General features: G+C 36.7%; 1 protein-coding gene across 6 annotated transcripts in view; it reads right to left on the bottom strand.

Moving 5' to 3' along the window:
- The window catches only part of LOC309665724 (uncharacterized protein), a 608811-nt gene that overhangs the window by 263779 nt on the left and 320737 nt on the right, over nucleotides 1-24295 (bottom strand). For all 6 annotated transcript variants that reach the window (XR_014266649.1, XR_014266650.1, XM_082472434.1 and 3 more), the window contains one exon: nucleotides 10826-10900. Coding sequence is in view for 2 of the 6 variants with exons in the window: in XM_082472435.1 (XP_082328561.1) it covers nucleotides 10826-10900 (75 nt within the window). In the remaining 4 variants the exon portion in view is untranslated. The remainder of the gene's footprint in view (nucleotides 1-10825; nucleotides 10901-24295) is intronic.

The raw sequence follows: 24295 nt of genomic DNA, 5'->3' as shown, positions 1-24295 counted from the left end.
TAAGTCCACAATTTTAAGCTGCTTTTACATATAAAATAACTCCTCCAAAGAGGTGATTTCTTTGGGGAAAATTATTAGATGTGCATTCAATATTTACATCTTTCTAATCAAATTTCATATTCTTTATACCACATCTCAACTTATTACAACTTAGCATGGTTTTACAAAACCTTCCAATTATTGATCTCTGGATGCCAAACAATGATTAAATATAAGTTATATATCTCAGATGTTTGGCCTTTATAATATACACTACTAAGGTTTTTGGAAAATAAAGTATCCAACTCATTGACTTAATTCTTCAGCATTTGTTTGGCATTAAGCTAAGTTAGTCTTGACTCATTGAAATTGATAACAACAAAGTGATCCATATTGCATACACCATGGTTAGAGGCTACTAGAGAAAACTTATGTCTAAAAAGATAATTTATGATGTCCATGTAGATAGGGAGTCAATATGGCACGAAAACATTAAGAAAAAGTTGGGTCAGAGAATGTATGTTTGAGGAAATGATGATTGATCTATATGTGAGAAATGAATGAGTATTAACCAGGTACATTAAGAGTGATTCTTTCTTCAGTCATGTGGTTTATGTAGTCATGTGTGATTTATCTACCGAAAAATCCATCAAAGCATTCTTTATTCTGTTACAGTTTTCTTCTTAATTATTATTTCTAGCATTTCCTTTTGATGGTTTTTTGACTATACATCTCTCTGCTCAAATTACCCATCTGCTCTTACATGTTTCTTATAGGATATTAATCATACTTATTTTAAATTCCCTGTCTGATAATTATAATATCTTTGTCATATCTGAGTCTGGATCTGATGATTGTTTTGCCTCTTCAGAATGAGGGGTATTTTGCCTTTTGTTTTGCCTTGTAATGTTTTGATGAAACCAGGCATGATATATTAGGTAATAGGAACTGAGACTGACAGGACTTTAGTGTGAGGTTTTATGTTAATCTGGCTGAGAGTTGGGCTGTGTTTAATGTTTGTTCCAGAGGCTTCAAATTCCTCTCATGTCTTTGTGCCTTGGGTTTCCCAAGAACTCCTCCTTAAATAGAGTCTGGGCCTTACAACTCTTCTAGCTGTAATTCAGTTATTATACTATAGTCTTGCTGATGTGCTGGTGAGAAATGGACATGGGGAGAATTCTGTAATTTTCTGATTAAATCTCAGTATTTAGTGGACCTGTATCTTTCTCCAATGATATAGCTTTTTCCTCTTTGCTTCCTATTCCCTTCCCTAGCTGCAACATTCCCAATATATTTCCTTGAATCCCTAACCCTTGTTGACCCTTTTCCTTCCCTTCAATTAGACAGGGAAGCTGGAGGGCCTGGACTGGGATGATTCCCTTCTACTGGGATAAGGCTCTTGCAAAATCCTTTCCCCTGGTGTAGACTTTGTGAAGGAGAAGGTTCTTTGTTAAGGAGAATCACTCCTCAATGATTACTCCTCCATTCTCCTTGCCAGTGTCATAAAGCAATATTTTCAGGTCTTCCCTATGAAAAGCTGGTAGGGATCCTGGAGGTAAAGTCCACAAAGTGTGCCCTGACTCCATGAGTGCAAACCTAGGAGTTTCTCACTGTCATGATAGTCCACAATCAACCTCCAGAAGTTTGCCAAAATTACCATTTTATGGCTACCAGTTTATGGCTCCAGTGGCTTTAGATCCAGTAACCAAATTTCATCTGTATCTCTCTGAATATTACCTGTCTGTCTAGACTTGAGAGGCTACTTGCCTTTCAAACTTAGTTCTCTGATGGCTCCAACAAAAGTCATTGATTTTCAGAATTTCCAACTATTTCTTGTTATAAGGATGGAAGTGACAGCTTCAAGTTCTTTACATGTCAGAGCTAAAACTAGATGTCCATTCTTTCCATTTTTTAATATTGTACTATTTAACTTTTTGCTATAAAAATCCAAAACTAAAGAAAAGTCAAAAGAACAATATAATACAATTACATGCCTATAGAGAGCACTTAAATTTAACAACTACTTACACACTGTCATATTGGTTTTAATTATTTTTTTCACACATTTTGTGTTTTTTTTTAATAAACTGAAACTATATTATGATATTTTACCCCAAATAAGTATATATTCTTACATACTGGCAACACTACTATCCTACATAACAAAACTGACAATAATCCCAAAATAACATCTAATTACCAGCCCATATTCAGATATTCCCAAGAGCCCCAATCAGTATAGCTTATTAGTTTAAACCAGTAATCAATCATGAGCTATGACTTCTGTTTGGCTGTTTTAGCTTTTAAATGCATTTTAATTTAGAACAGACTACTTTTTTTTTTTCATAGCATACATTGTTGAACATAAAAGACCAGTTGCCCTTTAGAATGTCTGATGTTCTAATTTCATTCTTTTATATGTAGCTTCCAGTTTTCCCAGCACAAATTACTGAAGAGGCTGTCGTTTCTCCATTGTATATTCTTGCCTCCTTTATCAAAGATAAGGCGACCATAGGTGCGTGTTTTTATCTCTGGGCATTCTACCCTGTTCCACTGATCTATATTTCTGTTTTTGTGCCAGTACCAAACTGTCTTGATTACTGTGGCTTTGTAGTATAGTCTGAAGTCGGGGAGCCTGATTCCTCCAGCTCTGTTTTTCTTTCTCAGGATTGCTTTGGCTATTTGGGGTCTTTTGTGTTTCCATACAAATTGTGAAATTTTTGTTCTAGTTCTGTGAAAAATGCCATTGGTAGTTTGATAGGGATTGCACTGAATCTGTAGATTGCTTTGGGTAGTATAGTCATTTTCACAATGTTGATTCTTCCAATCCAAGAACATGGTATATCTCTCCACCTCTTTGTATCATCTTTAATTTCTTTCATCAGTGTCTTATAGTTTTCTGCATACAGGTCTTTTGTCTCCTTAGGTAGGTTTATTCCTAGGTATTTTATTCTTTGTGTTGCAATGGTAAATGGGAGTGTTTTCTTAATTTTTCTTTCAGATTTTTCATCACTAGTGTATAGGAATGCAAGAGATTTCTGTGCATTAATTTTGCATCCTGCTACTTTACCAAAGTCATTGATTAGCTCTAGGAGTTTTCTGGTAGCATCTTTAGGATTCTCTATGTATAGTACCATGTCATCTGCAAACAGTGACAGTTTTACTTCTTCTTTTCCAATTTGGATTCATTTTATTTCTTGTTCTTCTCTGATTGCTGTGGCTAAAACTTCCAAAACTATATTGAATAATAGTGGTGAGAGTGGGCAACCTTGTCTTGCTCCTGATCTTAGAGGAAATGGTTTCAGTTTTTCACCACTGAGAATGATGTTGGCTGTGGGTTTGTCATAAAAGGCCTTTATTATGTTGAGGGAGGTTCCCTCTATGCCTACTTTCTGAAGAGTTTTTATCATAAATGGGTGTTGAATTTTGTCAAAAGCTTTTTCTGCATCTATTGAGATGATCAAATGTTTTTTCTCCTTCAGTTTGTTAATATGGTGTATCACATTGATTGATTTCCATATATTGAAGAATCTTTGCATTCCTGGGATAAACCCCACTTGATCATGGTATATGATCCTTTTAATGTGGTGTTGGATTCTAGAACACTTCCTAATACCATACCCGAAAATAAACTCAAAATGGATTAAAGACCTAAATGTAAGGCCAGACACTATAAAACTCTTAGAGGAAAACATAGGCAGACACTCTATGACATAAATCACAGCAAGATCCTTTATGACCCACCTCCTAGAGAAATGGAAATAAAAACAAAAATAAACAAATGGTTGTTAAAAATAATAATAATAAAATAAAATAAACAAATGGGACCTAAAGAAACTTTAAAGCTTTTGCACAGCAAAAGAAACCATAAACAAGATGAAAAGACAACACTCAGAATGGGAGAAAATATTTGAAAATGAAGCAACTAACAAAGGATTAATCTCCAAGATATACAAGCAGCTCATGCAGCTCAATATCAAAAAAGCAAACAACCCAATCCAGAAATGGGCAGAAGACCTAAATAGACATTTCTCCAAAGAAGATATACAGATTGACAATAAACACATGAAAGGATGCTCAACATCACTAATCATTAGAGAAATGCAAATGAAAACTACAGTAAGGTATCACCTGACACCAGTCAGAATGGCCATCATCAAAAAAATCTACAACCAATAAATGCTGGAGAGAGTGTGGAGAAAAGGGAACCCTCTTGCACTGTTGATGGGAATGTAAATTGATACAGCCACTATGGAGAACAGTTTGGAGGTTCCTTAAAAAACTAAAAATAGAACTACCATACGACCCAGCAATCCCACTACTGGGTATATACCCTGAGAAAACCATAATTCAGAAAGAGTCATGTACCAAAATGTTCATTGCAGCTCTATTTACAATAGCCAGGACATGGAAGCAACCAAAGTGTCCATCATTGGATGAATGGATAAAGAAGATGTGGCACATATATACAATGGAATATTACTCAGCCATAAAAAGAAATGAAATGGAGGTATTTGTAATGAGGTGGATGGAGTTAGCGTTTGTCATACAGAGTGAAGTAAGTCAGAAAGAGAAAAACAAATACAGTATGCTAACACATATATATGGAATCTAAGGAAAAAAAAAAAAAAAGGTCATGAAGAACCTAGTGGCAAGATGGGAATAAAGACACAGACCTACTAAAGAATGGACTTGAGGATATGGGGAGGGGGAGGGGTGAGATGTGACAGGGTGAGAGAGTGTCATGGACATATATACACTACCAAATGTAAAATAGATAGCTAGTGGGAAGCAGCCGCATAGCACAGGGAGATCAGCTCAGTGCTTTGTGACCACCTAGAGGGGTGGGATAGGGAGGGTAGGAGGGAGGGAGATGCAAGAGGGAAGAGATATGGGAACATATGTATATGTATAATTGATTCACTTTGTTTTAAAGCAGAAACTAACACACCATTGTAAAGCAATTATACTTCAATAAAGATGTTTAAGAAATATAAATAAATAAATAAATAAATAAAAATAGAGAGAGGAAAAAAAGAGAAAAATGAATAAATAAATAAAAATGAGGTCTTTGTAAAAAAAAAAAAGAATGTCTGATGTTTTGTATTTGTGTTCTTGTGAGGCTGTTTAATTTTTTCTCCATTGTCTATCCTTTCTGTAAACTGGAAGTTAGACCTAAAAGTAAGTCTTGATTATAATCATTTCAGCAAGACTACTTCATGGATGAAACTGTGTACCTCACGTGCATCATGTCAGAAAGCATCTAAAGCCAGCATTTCTGCTATTAGTGATGCTATAGTTGGCCAATGCATTAAGATGGGAACAGCCAGCACTCTCCAGGTTTCCCATGGCAACCAATAAGCTACCTGTTCCCTCCCTATCCTTTACCAGGAGACCATGTCCTGCAAGGGAGAACTGCCCAAGTTCCCATTTCCCCAGATCAGCCCAAGTATAGTTGCGTAGATTGTGGTCTACTAACCTAAAGTCTATTTTACTTGAAGAAGAGGACCCTTTATCTAATTCACTTAAGTGTACCTTGTAGGGCAGTGATTGTCCCAACGGTTACATATGCTGATTTCCATTTTAGGAAGATCACCTTTTTGCAGTGTGGAAACAGATTTGAGTATGTTTAGACAGAAAGGACAGATTCAAGTAAAATATACTTAGCCCAAATGAAGATGATGCAGGCCTTGAGTACATGAGTAGTTGTAGAAATTGGACAGAGAGAATGCAAGAACTATTTAGATGGTAAATGGATAGAAATCCCAGATTTCTACAAGCAAAAATCTTTATATTTGAAGTTGACATCAAACATCTCCCTGTCATTCTAATGAAACAAAAACAATCAAAATATTGTATGGAATAAACTAAAAGCAGAATTTCTGAGTAGGTCTGCATCTTTATTCCCATCTTGCCCCTAGGCTCTTCATGACCATTTTTTTTTAATTTATTTTTTTAGATTCCATATATATGTGTTAGCATACGGTATGCAGACCTACTAGAGAATGGACTTGAGGATACGGGGAGGGAGAAGGGTAAGCTGGGACAAAGTGAGAGAGTGGCATGGACATATATACACTACCAAACGTAAAATAGATAGATAGTGGGAAGCAGCCGCATAGCACAGAGAGATCAGCTCTGTGCTTTGTGACCACCTAGAGGGATGGGATAGGGAGGGTTGGAGGGAGGGAGATGCAAGAGGGAAGAAATATGGGGACATATGTATATGTATAACTGATTCACTTTGTTATAAAGCAGAAACTAACACACCATTGTAAAGCAATTATACTCCAATAAAGATGTTAAAAAAAAAAAAGAATTTCTGAGTAGGTCATAGATATTTTATTTGTGACACTAAATAATTTCAGGTTTATTCAAAACTTTAACATAAAAATGAATAGTAAGATTGCAGTTAATTTAAGTACAGAATATGTACAATTCAAGTACATAGTCATGTAGTTTCTATTATTCACAGAAGTATCCCCAAATGAAGGACCAGACAAAACTGTTAGGGAGAAAATTGCACTAAACACTTGTTAAAATTGACAAGGAAGACTATTGAAGACTATTGCAATAGGGGAGACTGAACTCAACTTCCCTGAAACAAAAGACAGAAGGATTTGCTGGGATGAGTGAATGAAGAAGTACTGGAGGACTCTGAGAAGGGGGTGAGGAGTTTGCCCACAGTGACTGGGCCATTTGTGTTTGCTACTTGTTAGGCTCCTACCCTTGCAGAGAGACTAGGAAACAGAGGCCCTATCTTTCTTGATGACTACATTGCAAAAAGATGGCTCCCAGGTCCTTGAGAAACACATTTCTGGGTTGCACAAGACTTCCACCTCAAAAGAGCAGAGAAAGAATTTACAACTGCAAGTTTTCTAAAGTAAAGGCTCTAAGAAAAGGGAGGTCACAAACCTATAGTCAGAGGTCATGAGAGGAACAATAAGGCCATCTACGTCAAAACACTCAAGAACCAGAGGCTAAAAGCAAAATAAGATGCCTGGAATAAGACCTTATGAATATAAATAATGTAACTGCTAATTCTGTGTTTAGCTGTAGTAGTAAAACAGCATAAGGTAAATAAAAACACATTCCTTTTTATAGTAATGAGAAAGATGAATGCCAAGAGGGAAAAAAAATGATCTCCTGATTTTCAATTTATGAATTTTATAGCTACTAATTCATCTTGAAAGACTTCAAACTGAAGCAAGCTTCAGAAATATGCAAAGCCTGGCACTCTGTTCTAATAAGGAGACAAGTTTTTCCCTGTGTCCCTGAGGCAGAAACAGTTATTTGACATAATCTTTTCTAATTATTGGAGTGGATTTTCTCAATCTAATCATATGTGTTCTGTCTCAGCTCTAAATGAGCATAAATGATTTGGATAGTGAGGCTGTCACAAAGAAGCAAATAAACCAGCTAGACAAAGGTAGTTATAGCTTTATGTGAGGGAACCATCTACTGCTATCAAAATTAGTGACAATGCTACTTCAAGCTAATAGCTAACTTCAAGATTTTTGTACTTTGTAACAGCAGACAATATTAATACTTTAATGTTTTATTTTCATTTCCCAAGACAGTTATGGGTTGCATTGTGTCCCCTCAAAAAAAGGTATGTTGCAGTCCTAAACCCCAGTACCTCAGAATGTGACCTTATGTGGAGACAGAGTCTTTACAGAGGTAATCAAGTTAAAATGAGGTCATTAGGGTGGTCCCTAATACAATATGGCTGGTGAGGGAAACTTGGACATGGATACAGACAGGCATAGAGGGAAGATAGCCATCTACAAGCCAAGAAGAGGGGCCTGCAATAGATAATTTCCTCAGAACAAACAGCCTGCAGGAGGAACTAAGCCTGCTGACATCTTGATTCCAGACTTCTAGCCATCAGAACTGTGAGACAACAAATGTCTCTTGTTTAAGCCACTCAATGTGTAGTACTTTGTTAGTGGTAGCACTAGCAAACTAATACAAGAGTGCTAGGACTAAAAAAATTAGAAAGTATTTTTTAAAATTTGTGGGTTACTGTCTTCTTATTCAACTGTAGTTTTAAAAAAAAGTTATGTTTCTCACTTTTATTGACCTTTGTGCCATGTTTTAATGTTCATTTAGTTTGATTCATTCAGCTGTTCTTTCAAAGCAATTTTACTTGAATTTCGTTTCTAAAAATGAACCTGTGATGATTCTTGAATCTTTGTGTAAATAAATTTTTACTAAATCCAAGTGGCCTGTTGAGTCAGAATCTTAAATCCTTTTTAACTGGCTCAAGAAGAACTTGGTAACACAAGACACACACACACACACACACACACACACACACACACACACACCTCTAAATCTTTGGTGAACAATAAATATGCCCAGGTCCATAGAAAATAATTAACTTTTCTATCATGTTATACAAAAAGCCTAACACAATTCTTCTTCCAAATGTGAAAACTATAGTCCTGGAGATTCATATTTGTACATTTAAATGCTTATCATTATTGAGAACCAAAGTAAGCTTAGGTATGAAGTGTAGTCAGTTACTTTACCATGAATATATACAAATGTTCAATTCATTTGTGTATATGTTTATACACACACCTGTATATTTAAAACTCAAAAAATAAGAATTATACTTAATATACAAAGGCATGGAAATTTATTGAAAAATACAGGTTTACCTTTAAAATAACTGTCAAATCAACCACTGCATTTTTCATGATGTAATCTAATTTTTATTCCATATTCTGAATTAGAAAGATTTACAAATAATTCCAGCTTGTTACCAAAAGAGGGGAAAAAAATTCAACCCACTAGTACTGGATTATATTAATCAGCTACTAAGAAGAAATTTTCAATAAAGAAAATGCCTGGGATACAAATTGTTTAATATTCAAAGTCTCAGTGTTATATTTCTTCTATAAATGATACTGCCTTCAGGTTTATCTTCCTAACGTTCTTGATGGATCCTAAGGATACTGCAGAAAACTGAATTTTGAAATCTTTAAATAGATGAAAGCCAATCATAAATAAAGCATTTTTGCATTTAGATAAGATATTCTGTTTGGCTATTTTAACGTTTTTTAAAAAAAAGAAGAAGCAGCAGCTATTCTGTGTAGGTGTTTTTGCAACAAATCAAACACTAATCATCATTTTGCTTGTATTTTGCTATTTGTCATCAGGACTGCCCTACCATAAAATAATCACTCTCAGTGACAGATTAATTGGTTTTCTCTGTGTCTCATTTCAGAATATTTGAAGTGCCATGTTGAGCTAGATATTCTAGTATTCGTTCTCGGGTAGTACCTCTCATGCATATTTTGTAGAAAAGTTCTGATAAGCAGAGGCTTATACTTGTATATCTGTGACTCCCCCTTCTTCCCAGCTCCCCCTGGGACGTAACAAAACCAGGCCAGGAATGCTGTCACAACCTGGATCTCCAGGGGAGCAGGGACTGGACCTCATCCCTCGTGCCAGGGAACAGAGAAGGGCTCTTGTCTTGTCCTTGGAGGCTTAGCTCCTGCTGTTCCCTCTCCTGGAACGCTCTTCCCTAGAAAGTCTCTTGGCTCAATCTCTCATCTCCTTCAAGTCTTTTCTCAAATCTCTTCTTTATAAGAAGAAATCTAACTGCAAATTCAATACAGAAACTGTCCCTCTCCTCCTAGCATTTGAGGTCTCCCTTATACTCTCTAATTTTTTTTCTTAAAGTAGCATTTTCCACATTTTAAAATATTATATGGTTTTATAATTTATTCTATTTCTATTTTTATCACCCTGATAAACTCTGTGAATGCAGAGCTCTCTTTCTGTTTGTTTCTTCCTGTATCCTATGTGTTAGGAATACTGTCTGACAAATAGTTGACACTCACTAAATATTTGTGAATGACTGAATAAATGACCAGCTACAGAGAAAAGTGCTTGCTATTCCTTGTTGCCTGGATAAGCAAACAAACAAACAAGCCCCCCTACGGAGTCTTCGAGGAACTAGGAGTCTGCATCTGCCTGCCTGCTGTGGATTTGAAGAGAAGCTGCTCTGGTGAGCTGAATAGGCAGAAGAGGCCCTGGATTTCCTACTCACTGGCTGTCAGTCCAAAAAAGAAGCTGCTTTGCTTTCCACCATATGCTGGTTGGCTGCTATAGGAGATATGTCAGCAATCTGATCTTAGTGACTTCTAAAGAATCACAAAATTATGACAACAAATGAAAAATCCACCTCATTTAAAGGCACTCAGTTACCAAAGAGAGGAAGACCAAATTGAATATCTAGTATGGGCAGCTCCCACTGAAAGAGAACTGAAGAAAAGGCAGAAAAGAATGTTACAAAGCAAGAGAAAATGAAAGATGTTACAAAGAATGTTACAAAGCAAAACAAAACAAATAGTACCAGAACTCTTTCAGAAAACAACAAAGGAGGGAAGATATCCCTCTCATTTTTTGAAGCCAGCATTACCTTTACATCAAAGCCAGCAAAAGACATTACATAAAAAGAAAGCTATAGATATATACCTCTCATGAACACAGGTAGAAAATTTCATAACCAAATGTTGGCAAACTAAATTTAACAATATATTAAAAATATTATGGAACATGACCAAATCAGATTTATCTCAGAATACAGGTTAGTATAGCATTCAAACAGCAATGAATATAATTCACTATATTTTCAGACTAAAACAGAAAAAAAAAAAAAAAACACGATTTCAATAACTAGAAAAAGCATTACCAAAACCCAACATCCATTCCTGATTATAAAATCTCTCACCAATCTAATAATAGAAGGGAACTTTACCAAGCCAATCAAGAAAATCTACGAAAACCCAATGCTAACATTATATTTAATGTTGAAACACTGAATGCTTACCTATAACTTCATGAACAAGGCAGGGATATCTGCTCTCACCACTTGTATTCATCTTAATAATAGAGGTCCTAGACCCTGCAATAAGGGAAAAAAGGGAAGGGGAAGAAAAATCATAAATATCAGAAAGGAAAAAATAAAACTGTCTTAATTCAGAGATAAATATGATCTTACATGAAGTAAATTATAAGGGATGTGCAAAAAAAGCTATAAAGTAATAAGTTTAGAGACATCAAATATTAAAGGTCAGTATGAAAATTTATTTCTAAATACTAACAATAAAATTGGGAATTGAAAACAAAAATACTATTTTACTAATTACATCAAAATTATATACTACTTAGAGATAACCTTAACAAAATACGTGCAAGGACTGTACACTGAAAACTATAGAACATTGTTGAAAGAAATTTTAAAAGACAAACATAGAGATACAGTATATCACCTGATCAGGAGAATAAATTAAAATGGCAATTCTCCCCAAATTGATATACAAATTTATTGCAAACCCTTTCAAAATTACAGCAGGCGTCTGTGCAGAAACTGGCAAGCTGATTCTAAAATATACATGGAAAGATGAGGGGCGGAGAAGATGGCGGAAGAGTAAGACGCGGAGATCACCTTCCTCCCCACAGATACATCAGAAATACATCTACACGTGGAACTGCTCCTATAGAACACCCACTGAACGCTGGCAGAAGATGTCAGACCTCCCAAAAGGCAAGAAACTCCCCACGTACCTGGGTAGGGCAAAAGAAAAAAGAAACAACAGAGACAAAAGAATACGGACGGGACCTGCACCAGTGGGAGGGAGCTGTGAAGCAGGAAGGGTTTCCACACACTAGGAAGCCCCTTCGCGGGCAGAGACTGCGGGTAGCGGAGGGGGGAAGCTTCAGAGCCACGGAGGAGAGCGCAGCCACAGGGGTGCGGAGGGCAAAGCGGAGAGACTCCCGCACAGAGGCTCGGCGCCGAGCAGCACTCACCAGCCCGAGAGGCTTGTCTGCTCACCTTCCGGGATGGGCGGGGGCTGGGAACTGAGGCTCGGGCTTCGGAGGTCGGATTGCAGGGAGAGGACTGGGGTTGGCGGCGTGAACACAGCCTGAAGGGGCTAGTGCGCCACAGCGAGCCAGGAGGGAGTCCGGGAAAAAGTCTGGAGATGCCAAAGAGGCAAGAGACTTTTTCTTGCCTCTTTTGTTTCCTGGTGCGCGAGGAAAGGGGATTCAGAGCACCGCCTAAACGAGTTCCAGAGACAGGCGCGAGCCACGGCTATCAGCGTGGACACCACAGACGGGCATGAGACGCTAAGGCTTCTGCTGCCGCCACCAAGAAGCCTGTGTGCGAGCACAGGTCACTCTCCACACCGCCCCTCCCAGGAGCCAGTGCAGCCTGCCATTGCCAGCGTCCCGTGATCCAGGGACAACTTCCCCAGGAGAACGCTCGGCGCTCCTCAGGCTGGTGCAACGTCACGCCGGCCTCTGCTGCGCAGGCTCGCCCCGCCTCCGTACCCTCCCTCCCCCCCGGCCTGAGTGCGCCAGAGCCCCGGAAGCAGCTGCTCCTTTAACCCCGTTCTGTGTGAGCGAAGAACAGACGCCCTCAGGCGACCTACACACAGAGGCGGGTCCAAATCCAAAGCTGAACCCCAGGAGCTGTGTGAACAAAGAAGAGAAAGGGAAATTTCTCCCAGCAGCCTCAGGAGCAGCGGATTAAAGCTCCACAAACAACTTGATGTACCCTGCATCTGTGGAATACCTGAATAGACAACGAATCATCCCAAATTGAGGAGGTGGACTTTGGGAGCAGGATATATTATTTTTTCCCCTTTTCCTCTTTTTGTGAGTGTGTATCTGTACGCTTCTGTGTGAGATTTTGTCTATATAGCTTTGCTTTCACCATTTGTCCTAGGGTTCTGTCCGTCCGTTTTTGTTTTTTACTTAAAAATTTTTTTTCTTCTTTTTTCTTAATAATTATTTTTTATTTTTTATTTTAATAACTTTATTTTACTTTATCTTACTTTATTTTATTTTATCCTCCTTCTTTTTTTCTTTCTATTTTTTCTCCCTTTTATTCTGAGCCGTGTGGATGAAAGGCTCTTGGTTCTCCAGCCAGGCATCAGGGCTATGCCTCTGAGGTGGGAGAGCCAACTTCAGGACACTGGTCCACAAGAGACCTCCCAGCTCCACGTAATACCAAACGGCGAAAATCTCTCAGAGATCTCCATCTCAACATCAAGACCCAGCTTCACTCAACGACCAGCAAGCTACAGTGCTGGAGGCTGCCTAAAATCACAGTAAGGCCACAGACACCCCAAAACACACCACCAGACGTGGACCTGCCCACCAGAAAGACAAGATCCAGCCTCATCCACCAGAACACAGGCACTAGTCCCCTCCACCAGGAAGCCTACACAACCCACTGAACCAACTTTAGCCACTGGGGACAGACACCAAAAACAACAGGAACTACGAACCTGCAGCCTGAAAAAAGGAGACCCCAAACACAGTAAGATAAGCAAAATGAGAAGACAGGAAAACACACAGCAGATGAAGGAGCAAGGTAAAAACACACCAGACCTAACAAATGAAGAGGAAATAGGCAGTCTACCTGAAAAAGAATTCAGAATAATGATAGTAAGGATGATCCAATATCTTGGAAATAGAATAGACAAAATGCAAGAAACATTTAACAAGGACGTAGAAGAACTAAAGAGGAACCAAGCAACGATGACCAACACAATAAATGAAATTAAAAATACTCTAGAAGGGATCAATAGCAGAATAACTGAGGCAGAAGAACGGATAAGTGACCTGGAAGATAAAATGGTGGAAATAACTACCGCAGAGCAGAATAAAGAAAAAAGAATGAAAAGAACTGAGGACAGTCTCAGAGACCTCTGGGACAACATTAAATGCACCAACATTCAGATTATAGGGGTCTCAGAAGAAGAAGAGAAAAAGAAAGGGACTGAGAAAATATTTGAAGAGATTATAGTTGAAAAGTTCCCTAATATGGGAAAGGAAATAGTTAATCAAGTCCTGGAAGCACAGAGAGTCCCATACAGGATAAACCCAAGGAGAAACACGCCAAGACACATATTAATCAAACTGTCAAAAATTAAATATAAGGAAAACATATTAAAGGCAGCAAGGGAAAAATAACAAATAACACACAAGGGAATCCCCATAAGGTTAACAGCTGATCTTTCAGCAGAAACTCTGCAAGCCAGAAGGGAATGGCAGAACATATTTAAAGTGATGAACCAGAAAAACCTACAACCAAGATTACTCTACCCAGCAAGGATCTCAGTCAGATTTGATGCAGAAATTAAAACTGTTGGTGGGAATGTCAACTGATACAGCCACTATGGAGAACAGTATGGAGGTTCCTTAAAAAACTAAAAATAGAACTACCATACGACCCAGCAATCCCACTACTGGGCATATACCCTGAGAAAACCATAATTCAAAAAGAGTCATGTACCAAAATGTTCATTGCATCTCTATTTACAATAGCCAGGACATGGAAGTAACCTAAATGTCCATCATCAGATGAATGGATAAAGAAGATGTGGCACATATATACAATGGAATATTACTCAGCCATAAAAGGAAACGAAATGGAGTTATTTGTAATGAGGTGGATGGAGTTAGAGTCTGTCATACAGAGTGAAGTAAGTCAGAAAGGGAAAAACAAATACAGTATGCTAACACATATATATGGAATCTAAGGGGGAAAAAAAAAGGTCATGAAGAACATAGTGGCAAGATGGGAATAAAGACACAGACCTACTAGAGAATGGACTTGAGGATATGGGGAGGGGGAAGCGTAAGATGTGACAAAGTGAGAGAGTGGCATGGACATATATACACTACCAAATGTAAAATAGATAGCTAGTGGGAAGCAACTGCATAGCACAGGGAGATCAGCTCAGTGCTTTGTGACCACCTAGAGGGGTGGGATAGGGAGGGTGGGAGGGAGGGAGATGCAAGAGGGAAGAGATATGGGAACATATGTATATGTATAACTGATTCACTTTGTTATAAAGCAGAAACTAACACACCATTGTAAAGCAATTATACTCCAATAAAGATGTTAAAAAAAAAAAGATGAGTAACCCAGAATAGCCAAAATAATATTGAAATAAACTGTAGCACTTATACTGACCAGTTTCAAAATTATTATAAAGCTATTACAATGAAGAATTGTGGTTCTAGCAAGAGAAGAAACACATAGATCAATGGAACGGAACTGAGAATCCAGAAATTAATTCTTATATTCATGGTAAATTCAGTTTTAACAAAGATGCCCAAAAACCCAATGAATAAAGGATAGTCTTTTCAACAAATGGTACTCACACCATTGTATAACCACATATGAAAAGATAAATCTAGCCTCTTAACTCACAACATATGCAAAGATTAACTCAAATTGGATCATAGACAAGTATAAGAACTAAAACTATTTCAAAAATTGGGCAGAATATGTGACTAGACACTTCAGCAAAGAAAAAGCATATAGTTATATGTGGCAAATAAGCACATGAAACTGTGCTCCACATCATTTATCATTAGAGAAATGAAAATTAAAATCACAATGAGATACCATTACAAACAACTTAGAATAGCTAAAAGAATAAAAAGACGAAGTTTTGGAAAGAATGTACAGCAAGTGGAACTCTTATACATTGCTGGCAGGAATGCAGACTGGTATAGCCATGTTGGAAAGCAGTTTGGCAGTGTCTTATAAAGTATAAACATGCACTCAACATACAACCCAGCTATTCCACTCCCAGGAGAAACAGAAACATCTCTCTACACAAAAAAGTTATATTTGAATGGTCTTAGCAGCTTTATTCATAATAGGATAAAACTGAAAAAAATCCCAATCCTCATGAACTGGTGAGTGGGTAAACAATGGGTGACAGACCAATATAATTGGATAAGCAATCAAAAGTAACAAACTACTGATATTCACATAAATACATGATTTTTTGCATAGATGAATCTGAAAAGCATTATACTAAATGAAAAGTCAGAATCACCAAAAAGTAGATACTGTATGATTCCAATTTATGTAAAATTCTAGACAAGGCAAAATTGTAAAGATGGAAAGATCAGTGGTTGACTGTTCTGTGGGTGGAGGAGAGGATGAACTGTAAATGGGTACATGGAACTGGGTGATGCAAATGTTCTTAGGCTTTCGCCAATTTTTGAATTATATTGTGTCTAAATTATATCTCATATAGTGGAAAATTTTGAAAAATGCTATGCAAGTACCCCTACCTATCCAAACTCACACTACACAAACTCTCCTCATCTGAACTTAGGGACCTGCATTCCAGACAGCTACCTTCTGAAACATAAGGAGAGCAAGAGCGCTGGCAACATGGAGAAGAGCAGCATCCTTGCATGGCCTTCACTGCTGGACTTTATAATGCAGGCCCCCTGCTGAAGTTTCCTCCACAGCGTGCATGTGTGGCCTTCACCCAAATATCTCCAAAATCTCTGGCAGCCTTTGCACCCCACTCACACCCCATCACCAAAACAAAAACAAAAAACAAAAACAAAAAAAACAAAACCCAAATCTCATACAGATTTAAAGTTTGTATGATCTTCCACAGAGGAAATAATATTTTCCTTCCAGGAGCTCCTATGAGACTTTACTTGCCTCTAACTTAAAACTTTTCAAATTCAATGTGTATTATTATATTTTATTTACATTTATCTACTCTGTTGGATTGCTCCTTATTATGAAAGCTATTTCTGGTAATTAGTTTTTGTGGCCTTACAATGCTTTGGTACAGTGGCACTGACCCAGTAAAGCACATTTCAATGTTTTTTCATGTGTGTGATTGGTCTAATTGTCTTCAGGAATTTCTTCCTACAATACAAGCTATTAGATATAACCATCTTTTCTTACAAGCTAATATTTCTTATAGTTAAAGTCTGAGAATTTAATGTCATTTTGAACATTTATTTGTTTACATTAAACAAATTTTATATTAAATTAAAATGTATTTTAATTCTTATATTGAACAGTTGTTTCTGTTTATATTAAATTCAAATTCTATTATAGATTAGAAAGAGAAAAGTGTATGTGTGAGTGTGTGCATGTGTGTCCCTTTAATAAATTATACCATATGCCTACCAGATTATCAGTTACTTGTTTATTACAAGGTGTTCACTTAATATGAAAAAAATTATAATGAGTGCATTTCAGTAATTTTTTTCTTCCATCTTTTCCTCCTCTTTCCAGGTTCCTGTTTTGTTAAAGGAAGAAGATAATTTAAAAACTCACAAACCTATCCTTTAAAACCATATACTGAGGACATAATGCTTGTAGAATTCATAAGCACTAGAAAAATATACATATAAATTTTAAAAACAATTATTTATTTAAAGTTCTGGGTGATGGAATATTTTCTTTCACATCACTTATTTTTCACCATTCCTATTTGCTATTTGAAGTGGTAGCTACTCAAAAAATATTAGTCAGTGATAATTCAACTTATTCATATATTCAGACAATATAATTATTTATACTAATTGAAAAGCAATTAGAATTTAAAATATGTTAAAATGTTCTATATAATCAAATTAGTACTTTTGAAAATATAACACATTTCTGCCTGCAAGTATAAATTATAGTTGAAAATTTATCAATAATGTTACCCAGAAATAAATAATAAATAAATGTCTCTTTGTGGCTTATAAAGAATGTATTCTCTTCAAACATCTCCCAGCTTTTAACATTTTGTAGACACATTTTTTTTAAGTTTCCTTTAAATGAGAAAGACAAATAGTTGATATTAATGAAAAATGTTCTTCTAAGAAAGTGTAAAGCAGTTTTTTATTTTGGCTCATTCTGAATGAAAGGAAAAATTTTATTCAAATGAAAATGCCAAAATCTGAACTAACAGCATTCGTTTGTTCAAGTTAGTAATCTGTCACTTCAGTTATCAGAAAATGAAGTGAGTCATTTACAGTCTTGCATTTATAATGTTGATCAAGTGAATATAGTTGATCTCATAGATCAGAAATTCATAAGTTCAACTGTGATACCTCTCATTTTTTATATCTATTTTGGTACTATTTATGCATAGACTGTTGAGAGTTTTCAAGTAAAAGAAACTGTGCATTTGATCCTTATTTATGAAAACAGCAAAAAATTATAAGTTATAAAAATACAAAGCTTGAGTTAAATTCTTTCTTTATCTTAAAACACTGGCCTGGAATTTTAGGGACCATTGTAGCCACAGACAAGCACTGCACCAAACATCAAGTAAGCCACTGAGAATCATCAGTTCATCTCGTATAGATCACAGGATTGGAATGGTGAACGTGTGCCCTCTATTTCATGGAGCAATCTGTGTATAAAAGCCCCTGTATATAATGAAAGTTCCCAGCAGCCGGGGTGGGGGGGACAGAAGGAGCAGAAACCATACTCAAAAGCATTTCTATTGAATAATTTACTGTTATGATTAGCAACTTCAGCCTATTTAATAATGTTCAAACAATGTTAAATATACTGTCCAAGAAAAGAGCTATTTTTAACCAATCTAATAGTACTCATTTTGAAACTGACCCTTCACAATTCTTCAGGATCTCAAGGGAACCTCAGCTCCTGTTATCTCTACTCACTAGTGTGGAGCAATTAACACATACCCCAGCAGCTTAGTTTCTGTTTGACTGTGATTATTTTAAAAGTGTCATGGGACTGAAACCATAGTCTTGTAAGACAGGCCATGACATGATGAAACAGTCTGTCTAAAACCATGGTATAGTCAGAGTTCAACTGGTTTAAACTGAGAGGCAGTTCTCCAAATGTATTTACCCTAGTTAATGCCTAGCCAGGATTTAGTTATCTATTCTGTACTGTATTACTTTGACCTGGACATTTTGCAGATTTAGGAAAGATGCTTCAAAAGTGGATAGAATAAACTGGAATAAATCTTTAGCCTTAAGAATTAGATGGCTAGGATAAAGATAATGTAGTTCAAACCCTTTTTATTTCACAGATACATAGAACTCTAACTTAGTATTTTATCTATCTATCATCTATCTATCTCATCTACCTGTTATCTATCTGCCTGTCTAGTTATCTATTGATCTGTAAAAACCTACTCCAAAATTTAGGAGTTTAACAAGCTTTTTGTATTGCATTGATTTGTGGGTCAGGAAATCGGTAGGACTCCTTCATGCATTTCTTCTATTATACATGGAGCTGACTGGATCACTCAGTGGTATCAAGTTGGTCCCTGAGCTGTTCTGAAGAATCTAAGAGGGCTCCAAGCATATGCCTGATAACAGAGCAGAAGAGGGTAAGGCAGGAGACAGCTGTACTTCTCCTCTTTATGTCGTCTGAAGGACTCTTCCTGGATTTTCTCTAGTAGGGTAGCCAGATTTAATAGATGGAGACTTATAATATATATTATTCCAGAGATCCAGACAGGAGCTGACGGTTCTTTTAAAGATGATGCTTTACTCCACTAGTCAAGGTAGTCATACACCAGCCTAGATTCAAGTGGTAGGGAAGCAGACCTCATCACTCACTGCAATGAGCGCCAAAGAATTTTTGCCATTTTAAATATGCCAGAGTTCTATCTCTGGCCACTAATTATTTCCATTTCTCCCACATGCAAAATACACTTGGCTCTTCCCAAGATTCCCCCAAAGTCTTATCCTATTTCAACACCGACTTCACGTTTAATATCTTATTATCTAAATTAGGTCCAGGTGTGAATAACATGCCTTGTGTAAAATTCCTTTTAATCCAAAGATCTGTGAATTAAAGAAATAAGTTATATGCTTCCCTGCATATTTACCCATAACACAGAATGAAAAATTTCTTCTTTAGTAAATCTATGAGAGGCCACTAGAACCCAGTTGGCCGTTTGCAAATTATGCCTGGAAAGCTCCTTAGTTTAAACCATTATGTATATTTCTGATCTTCCATATTACTGTTGGTGACAGTGTTGCTGAATTTTCCACTACTACATAAAAAGGACCATTTTTAATCCAGCCATCAAATACAATTTCCTTACTGTCCTTCAAGCCCTCATCTACTTTCAAGCTTTCACTATCAGTCTCCTTGAGGTCCCGTGTCTATCCACTGCTGGTCCAAAGCCAATGCCACATGTTTCAGGTTTTTGTTATGGCAGCATCCCACTTCCAGGTAACAAATTCAGTTCCAGTTATCGCTGCATCATAAACTATCGGATACTTAATGGCTTCAAACAAAAACTATATTTTTTATATCTCATGATTTTGTGAGTCAGCAAATGCCAGTCTGAGCAGAAGTGGAACTCTGAAAAAGATTTCTATTAAATAAATTGCTAGTATGACTAGCAATTCCAGCCTATTTAAACAATAATGTTCAGACAGCATAAAAAACGTTCACTATGAAAAGAGCTATGTGTAAGCAATAGTCCAAGTTGCCTAGCAGGCTAGGCAATTCTGCTTCATGTGTCATTCACTGAGATTATTCAGTGGTATTTAGGGAGTGGCTGAGCTGAACTGGAGAGTTCAACAGAGCTTCAATCACATCCCTACACCTTTACAGAGACAGTTAGCTGGGCTCATAGTAGCCCTTCACCCTCTCCCTTTACCCTCAGGGACACGCCATGTGTTCTTCCTCGCTAGGTAGCTGGGCTTCCTATACTGCAGTCCAGGGATCCCAGAGACCAAGGTGAAGCCATTAGTCCTCTTAAAGGCTAGGGTAGTAACTGGCTGAGTGTCAATTCTGCCATCTTCCAAATCAGTCACAAGCCAGCCCAGAAGCAAGGGTGGATAAAAGGATCCCACTTCTGAGTAGGAAGACTGTCCCAAAATGTGTGATAATTTTTAATCCATCACAAGCAGAATGCCCAAGATCACTCAGAGTTAGTGGAGTAGCTCGGGTTTGGATTCAGGTCTCCTAAATCCCAACTTCTCTTTGTAAATGTTTACATTGTCTTTAGAAATGGGTTTCTCCTTCATCTTCACCTTTTTTTTTCTCTTTAAAACAAATTTGTCTTTATTTTTTTGATAGTACTTTGAATAACTATTAATCTTTCACAGTCTCAGATGAACAAATTATCTGAGTGACTTTTCATACCAGAGTCTGGAGATACAAAGGTTACCCTCCCTGTGGTCAAGGGAATCACTCAACATTTTTAACATGCAATATCCTTTGTCCATATTTTTAAAAGTTTATAACAAAATATTTCAGTTAAATGAAATATATCTGCAAATAATATAATAAACGCTGTGTGCCCAGCAATCACTTAAAAATAAAATATTACTTATCTATATAATAGTCTGTGTTCCTCCTTTTAATCTCATTCCTCTCCATCTCTTCCCGAGTAACCACTATAGTGTTGAAAGTGTTTGTACGTCTGCATAGATCCACATCCATATCTATGTCTATAGCTATATTTAATATTTTTTTCTTCTGATCATTGCCATTCTATATCTTTTGCCCATTTTTACATGCAAATCTTGTTTGAAAGTTTTTTTTGTAATTTATGTATTTCAGTTATTAATGTTAGGCATTTATGTATCTTGCAGTTACCCTCTCCTGGACCATGGACCATAGGATCATCATGTCACTTAATGTTGTCTTTTAGAAAACAGATGTTGCTCATTTTAACATTTCACTTTTCCAGATTTTCATCTCCTATAATTAGTTTCTGGGCATGATAGGAGGTAAGCATGTATTTTATTTGTTTCATATGAATAACTAATTCCACCATCATTATAAATGTAGGAGTTAATTCTTTCCCTCACTGGTCTGTGGTGCCACGTCTGTCCTAAAGCAGGGTTTAAAATGTATTTTTTTCTCTGTTTTGTGCCATTATTCCATTTATCTAACTCTTAACACAAATACTACCCCATTATTTTTGAGATCTGTGTGGCAAATACCCTCAGCTTATTCTTTTTCAAATCTTCTCTTAATAATTTTTGGCCCTCTCAATCACCTTGTAAATGATATAATCAACTTGTCCACTGCATAAAAACCCTGAAGGGATCATAATTGCTAATGCATTAAATTCATGTATCTATTAGGACTGAATTACCCTATATGTATTGTTAAGACTTTTCAGGCATAGATATGAATACCTCTATATTCAATTCTTTAATGCTTTTCAAGAAAATGTTATAATTTTCCCCTAAACATTTTACACACTTTCTTTATATTTATTACATAGTGCTTTACAGTTTTTATTGTTTTTATAGTATTATCTTATTTGTTGTTGCTTTGTATAAGAACATAATGCATTTATGATCTTATATATGGCTACCCTTCCAAACTCACATTAATCCCAAATATTTCTCTCAAGTTTTCAAGGTACAAATACAAATATATTGTGTGGGGATATTGACAATTTTTTCTTCCTTTCAAAATCATACAACTTTTTTTATATTTTTCTGTTCCAGCCCTACTTAGGGCCTCAAGCACAATGTTGGATAAAAATGGCCACAGCAGGCATTCTTGTCATTTTCCGGATTTAAAAGAAAACACTTCTATCTTTCACAAAATAAGACTGATACTTGCCGAGATTTTAGGAGACATTTTCCCAGTTACTCCAAATTTACTTAGTTTTGTTTTTTTCTTAATAATGAATAAATACTGAATGATATAAAAGATCTTTTCCATATATAAGATGAACATATATTTTTTTAAACATCTTTATTGGAGTATAATTGCTTTACAATGGTCTGTTAGTTTCTGCTTTATAACAAAGTGAATCAGTTATACATATACATATATCCCCATATCTCTTCCCTCTTGCGTCTCCCTCCCACCCTCCCTATTCCACCTCTCTAGGTGGACACAAAGCATCGAGCTGATCACCCTGTGCTATGTGGCTGCTTCCCACTAGCTATCTATTTTACATTTGGTAGTGCATATATGTCAATGCCCCTCTCTCACTTTGTCCCAGCTTACCCTTCCCCTTCCCCGTCTCCTCAAGTCCATTCCCTGAGTCTGCATCTTTATTCCTGTCCTGCCCCTAGGTTCTTCAGAACCATTCTTTTTTTTTTAGATTCCATATATATGTGTTAGCATACAGTATTTGTTTTTCACTTTCTGACTTACTTCACTCTGTATGACAGTCTCTAGGTCAATCCAACTCACTACAAATAACTCAATTTTGTTTCTTTTTATGGCTGAGTAATATTCCATTGTATATATGTGCCACATCTTCTTTATCCAGTCATCTGTCAATGGACACTTAGGTTGCTTCCATGCCCTGGCTATTGTAAATAGTGCTGCAATGAACATTGTGGTACATGACTCTTTTTGAATTATGGTTTTCTCAGGGTATATGCCCAGTAGTGGGATTGCTGGGTCGTATGGTAGTTCTATTTTTAGTTTTTTAATCAACCTCCATACTGTTCTCCATAGTGGCTGTATCAATTTACATTCCCACCAACAGTGCAAGAGGGTTCCCTTTTCTCCACACCCTCTCCAGCATTTATTGGTTGTAGATTTTTTGATGATGGCCATTCTGACTGGTGTCAGGTGATACCTCACTGCAGTTTTGATTTGCATTTCTCTAATGATTAGTGATGTTGAGCATCCGTTCATGTGTTGTTGGCAATCTGTTTATCTTCTTTGGAGAAATGTTTATTTCAGTCTTCTGTCCATTTATGGATTGGGTTGTTTGCTTTTTTAATATTGAGCTGCATGAGCCGCTAGTAAATTTTGGAGATTATTCCTTTGTCAGTTGCTTCATTTGCAAATATCTTCTCCCATTCTGAGGGTTGTCTTTTCGTCTTGTTTATGTTTTCCTGTGCTGTGGCCAAGCTTTTAAGTTTCATTAGGTCCCATTTATTTTTTATATTTCCATTTCTCTAGGAGGTGGGTCAAAAAGGATCTTGCTATAATTTATGTCACAGAGTGTTCTGCCTATGTTTTCCTCTAAGAGTTTCATAGTGTCTGGTCTTACATTTAGGTCTTAAATCCATTTTGAGTTTATTTTTGTGTATGGTGTTAGGGAGTGTTCTAATTTCATTCTTTTACATGTAGCTGTCCAGTTTTCCCAGCACCACTTATTGAAGAGGCTATCTTTTCTCCATTGTATGTTCTTGCCTCCTTTATCAAAAATAAGGTGACCATAGGTGCATGGGTTTATCTCTGGGCTTTTTATCCTGTTCCATTGATCTATATTTCTGTTTTTGTGTCAGTATCATGCTGTCTTGATTGCTGTATCTTTGTAGTATAGTCTGAAGTCAGGTAGCCTGATTCTTGCAGCTCTATTTTTCTTTCTCAAGATTGCTTTTGCTATTCAGGGTCTTTTGTGTTTCCATACAAATTGTGAAATTTTTTGTTCTAGTTCTGTGAAAAAAGACATTGGTAGTTTGATAGGGATTGCACTGAATCTGTAGATTGCTTTGGATAGTATACTCATTTTCACAATGTTGATTCTTCCATTCCAAGAACATGGTATATCTCTCCATCTGTTTGTATCATCTTTAATTTCTTTCACCAGTG

Source organism: Balaenoptera physalus, assembly GCF_965194825.1.
Source record: "Balaenoptera physalus genome assembly, chromosome: 8".
Lineage (NCBI taxonomy): Eukaryota > Metazoa > Chordata > Mammalia > Artiodactyla > Balaenopteridae > Balaenoptera > Balaenoptera physalus.
Note: the sequence above shows the minus strand (reverse complement) of the source record. Positions and strands in the feature narration are given on the sequence as shown.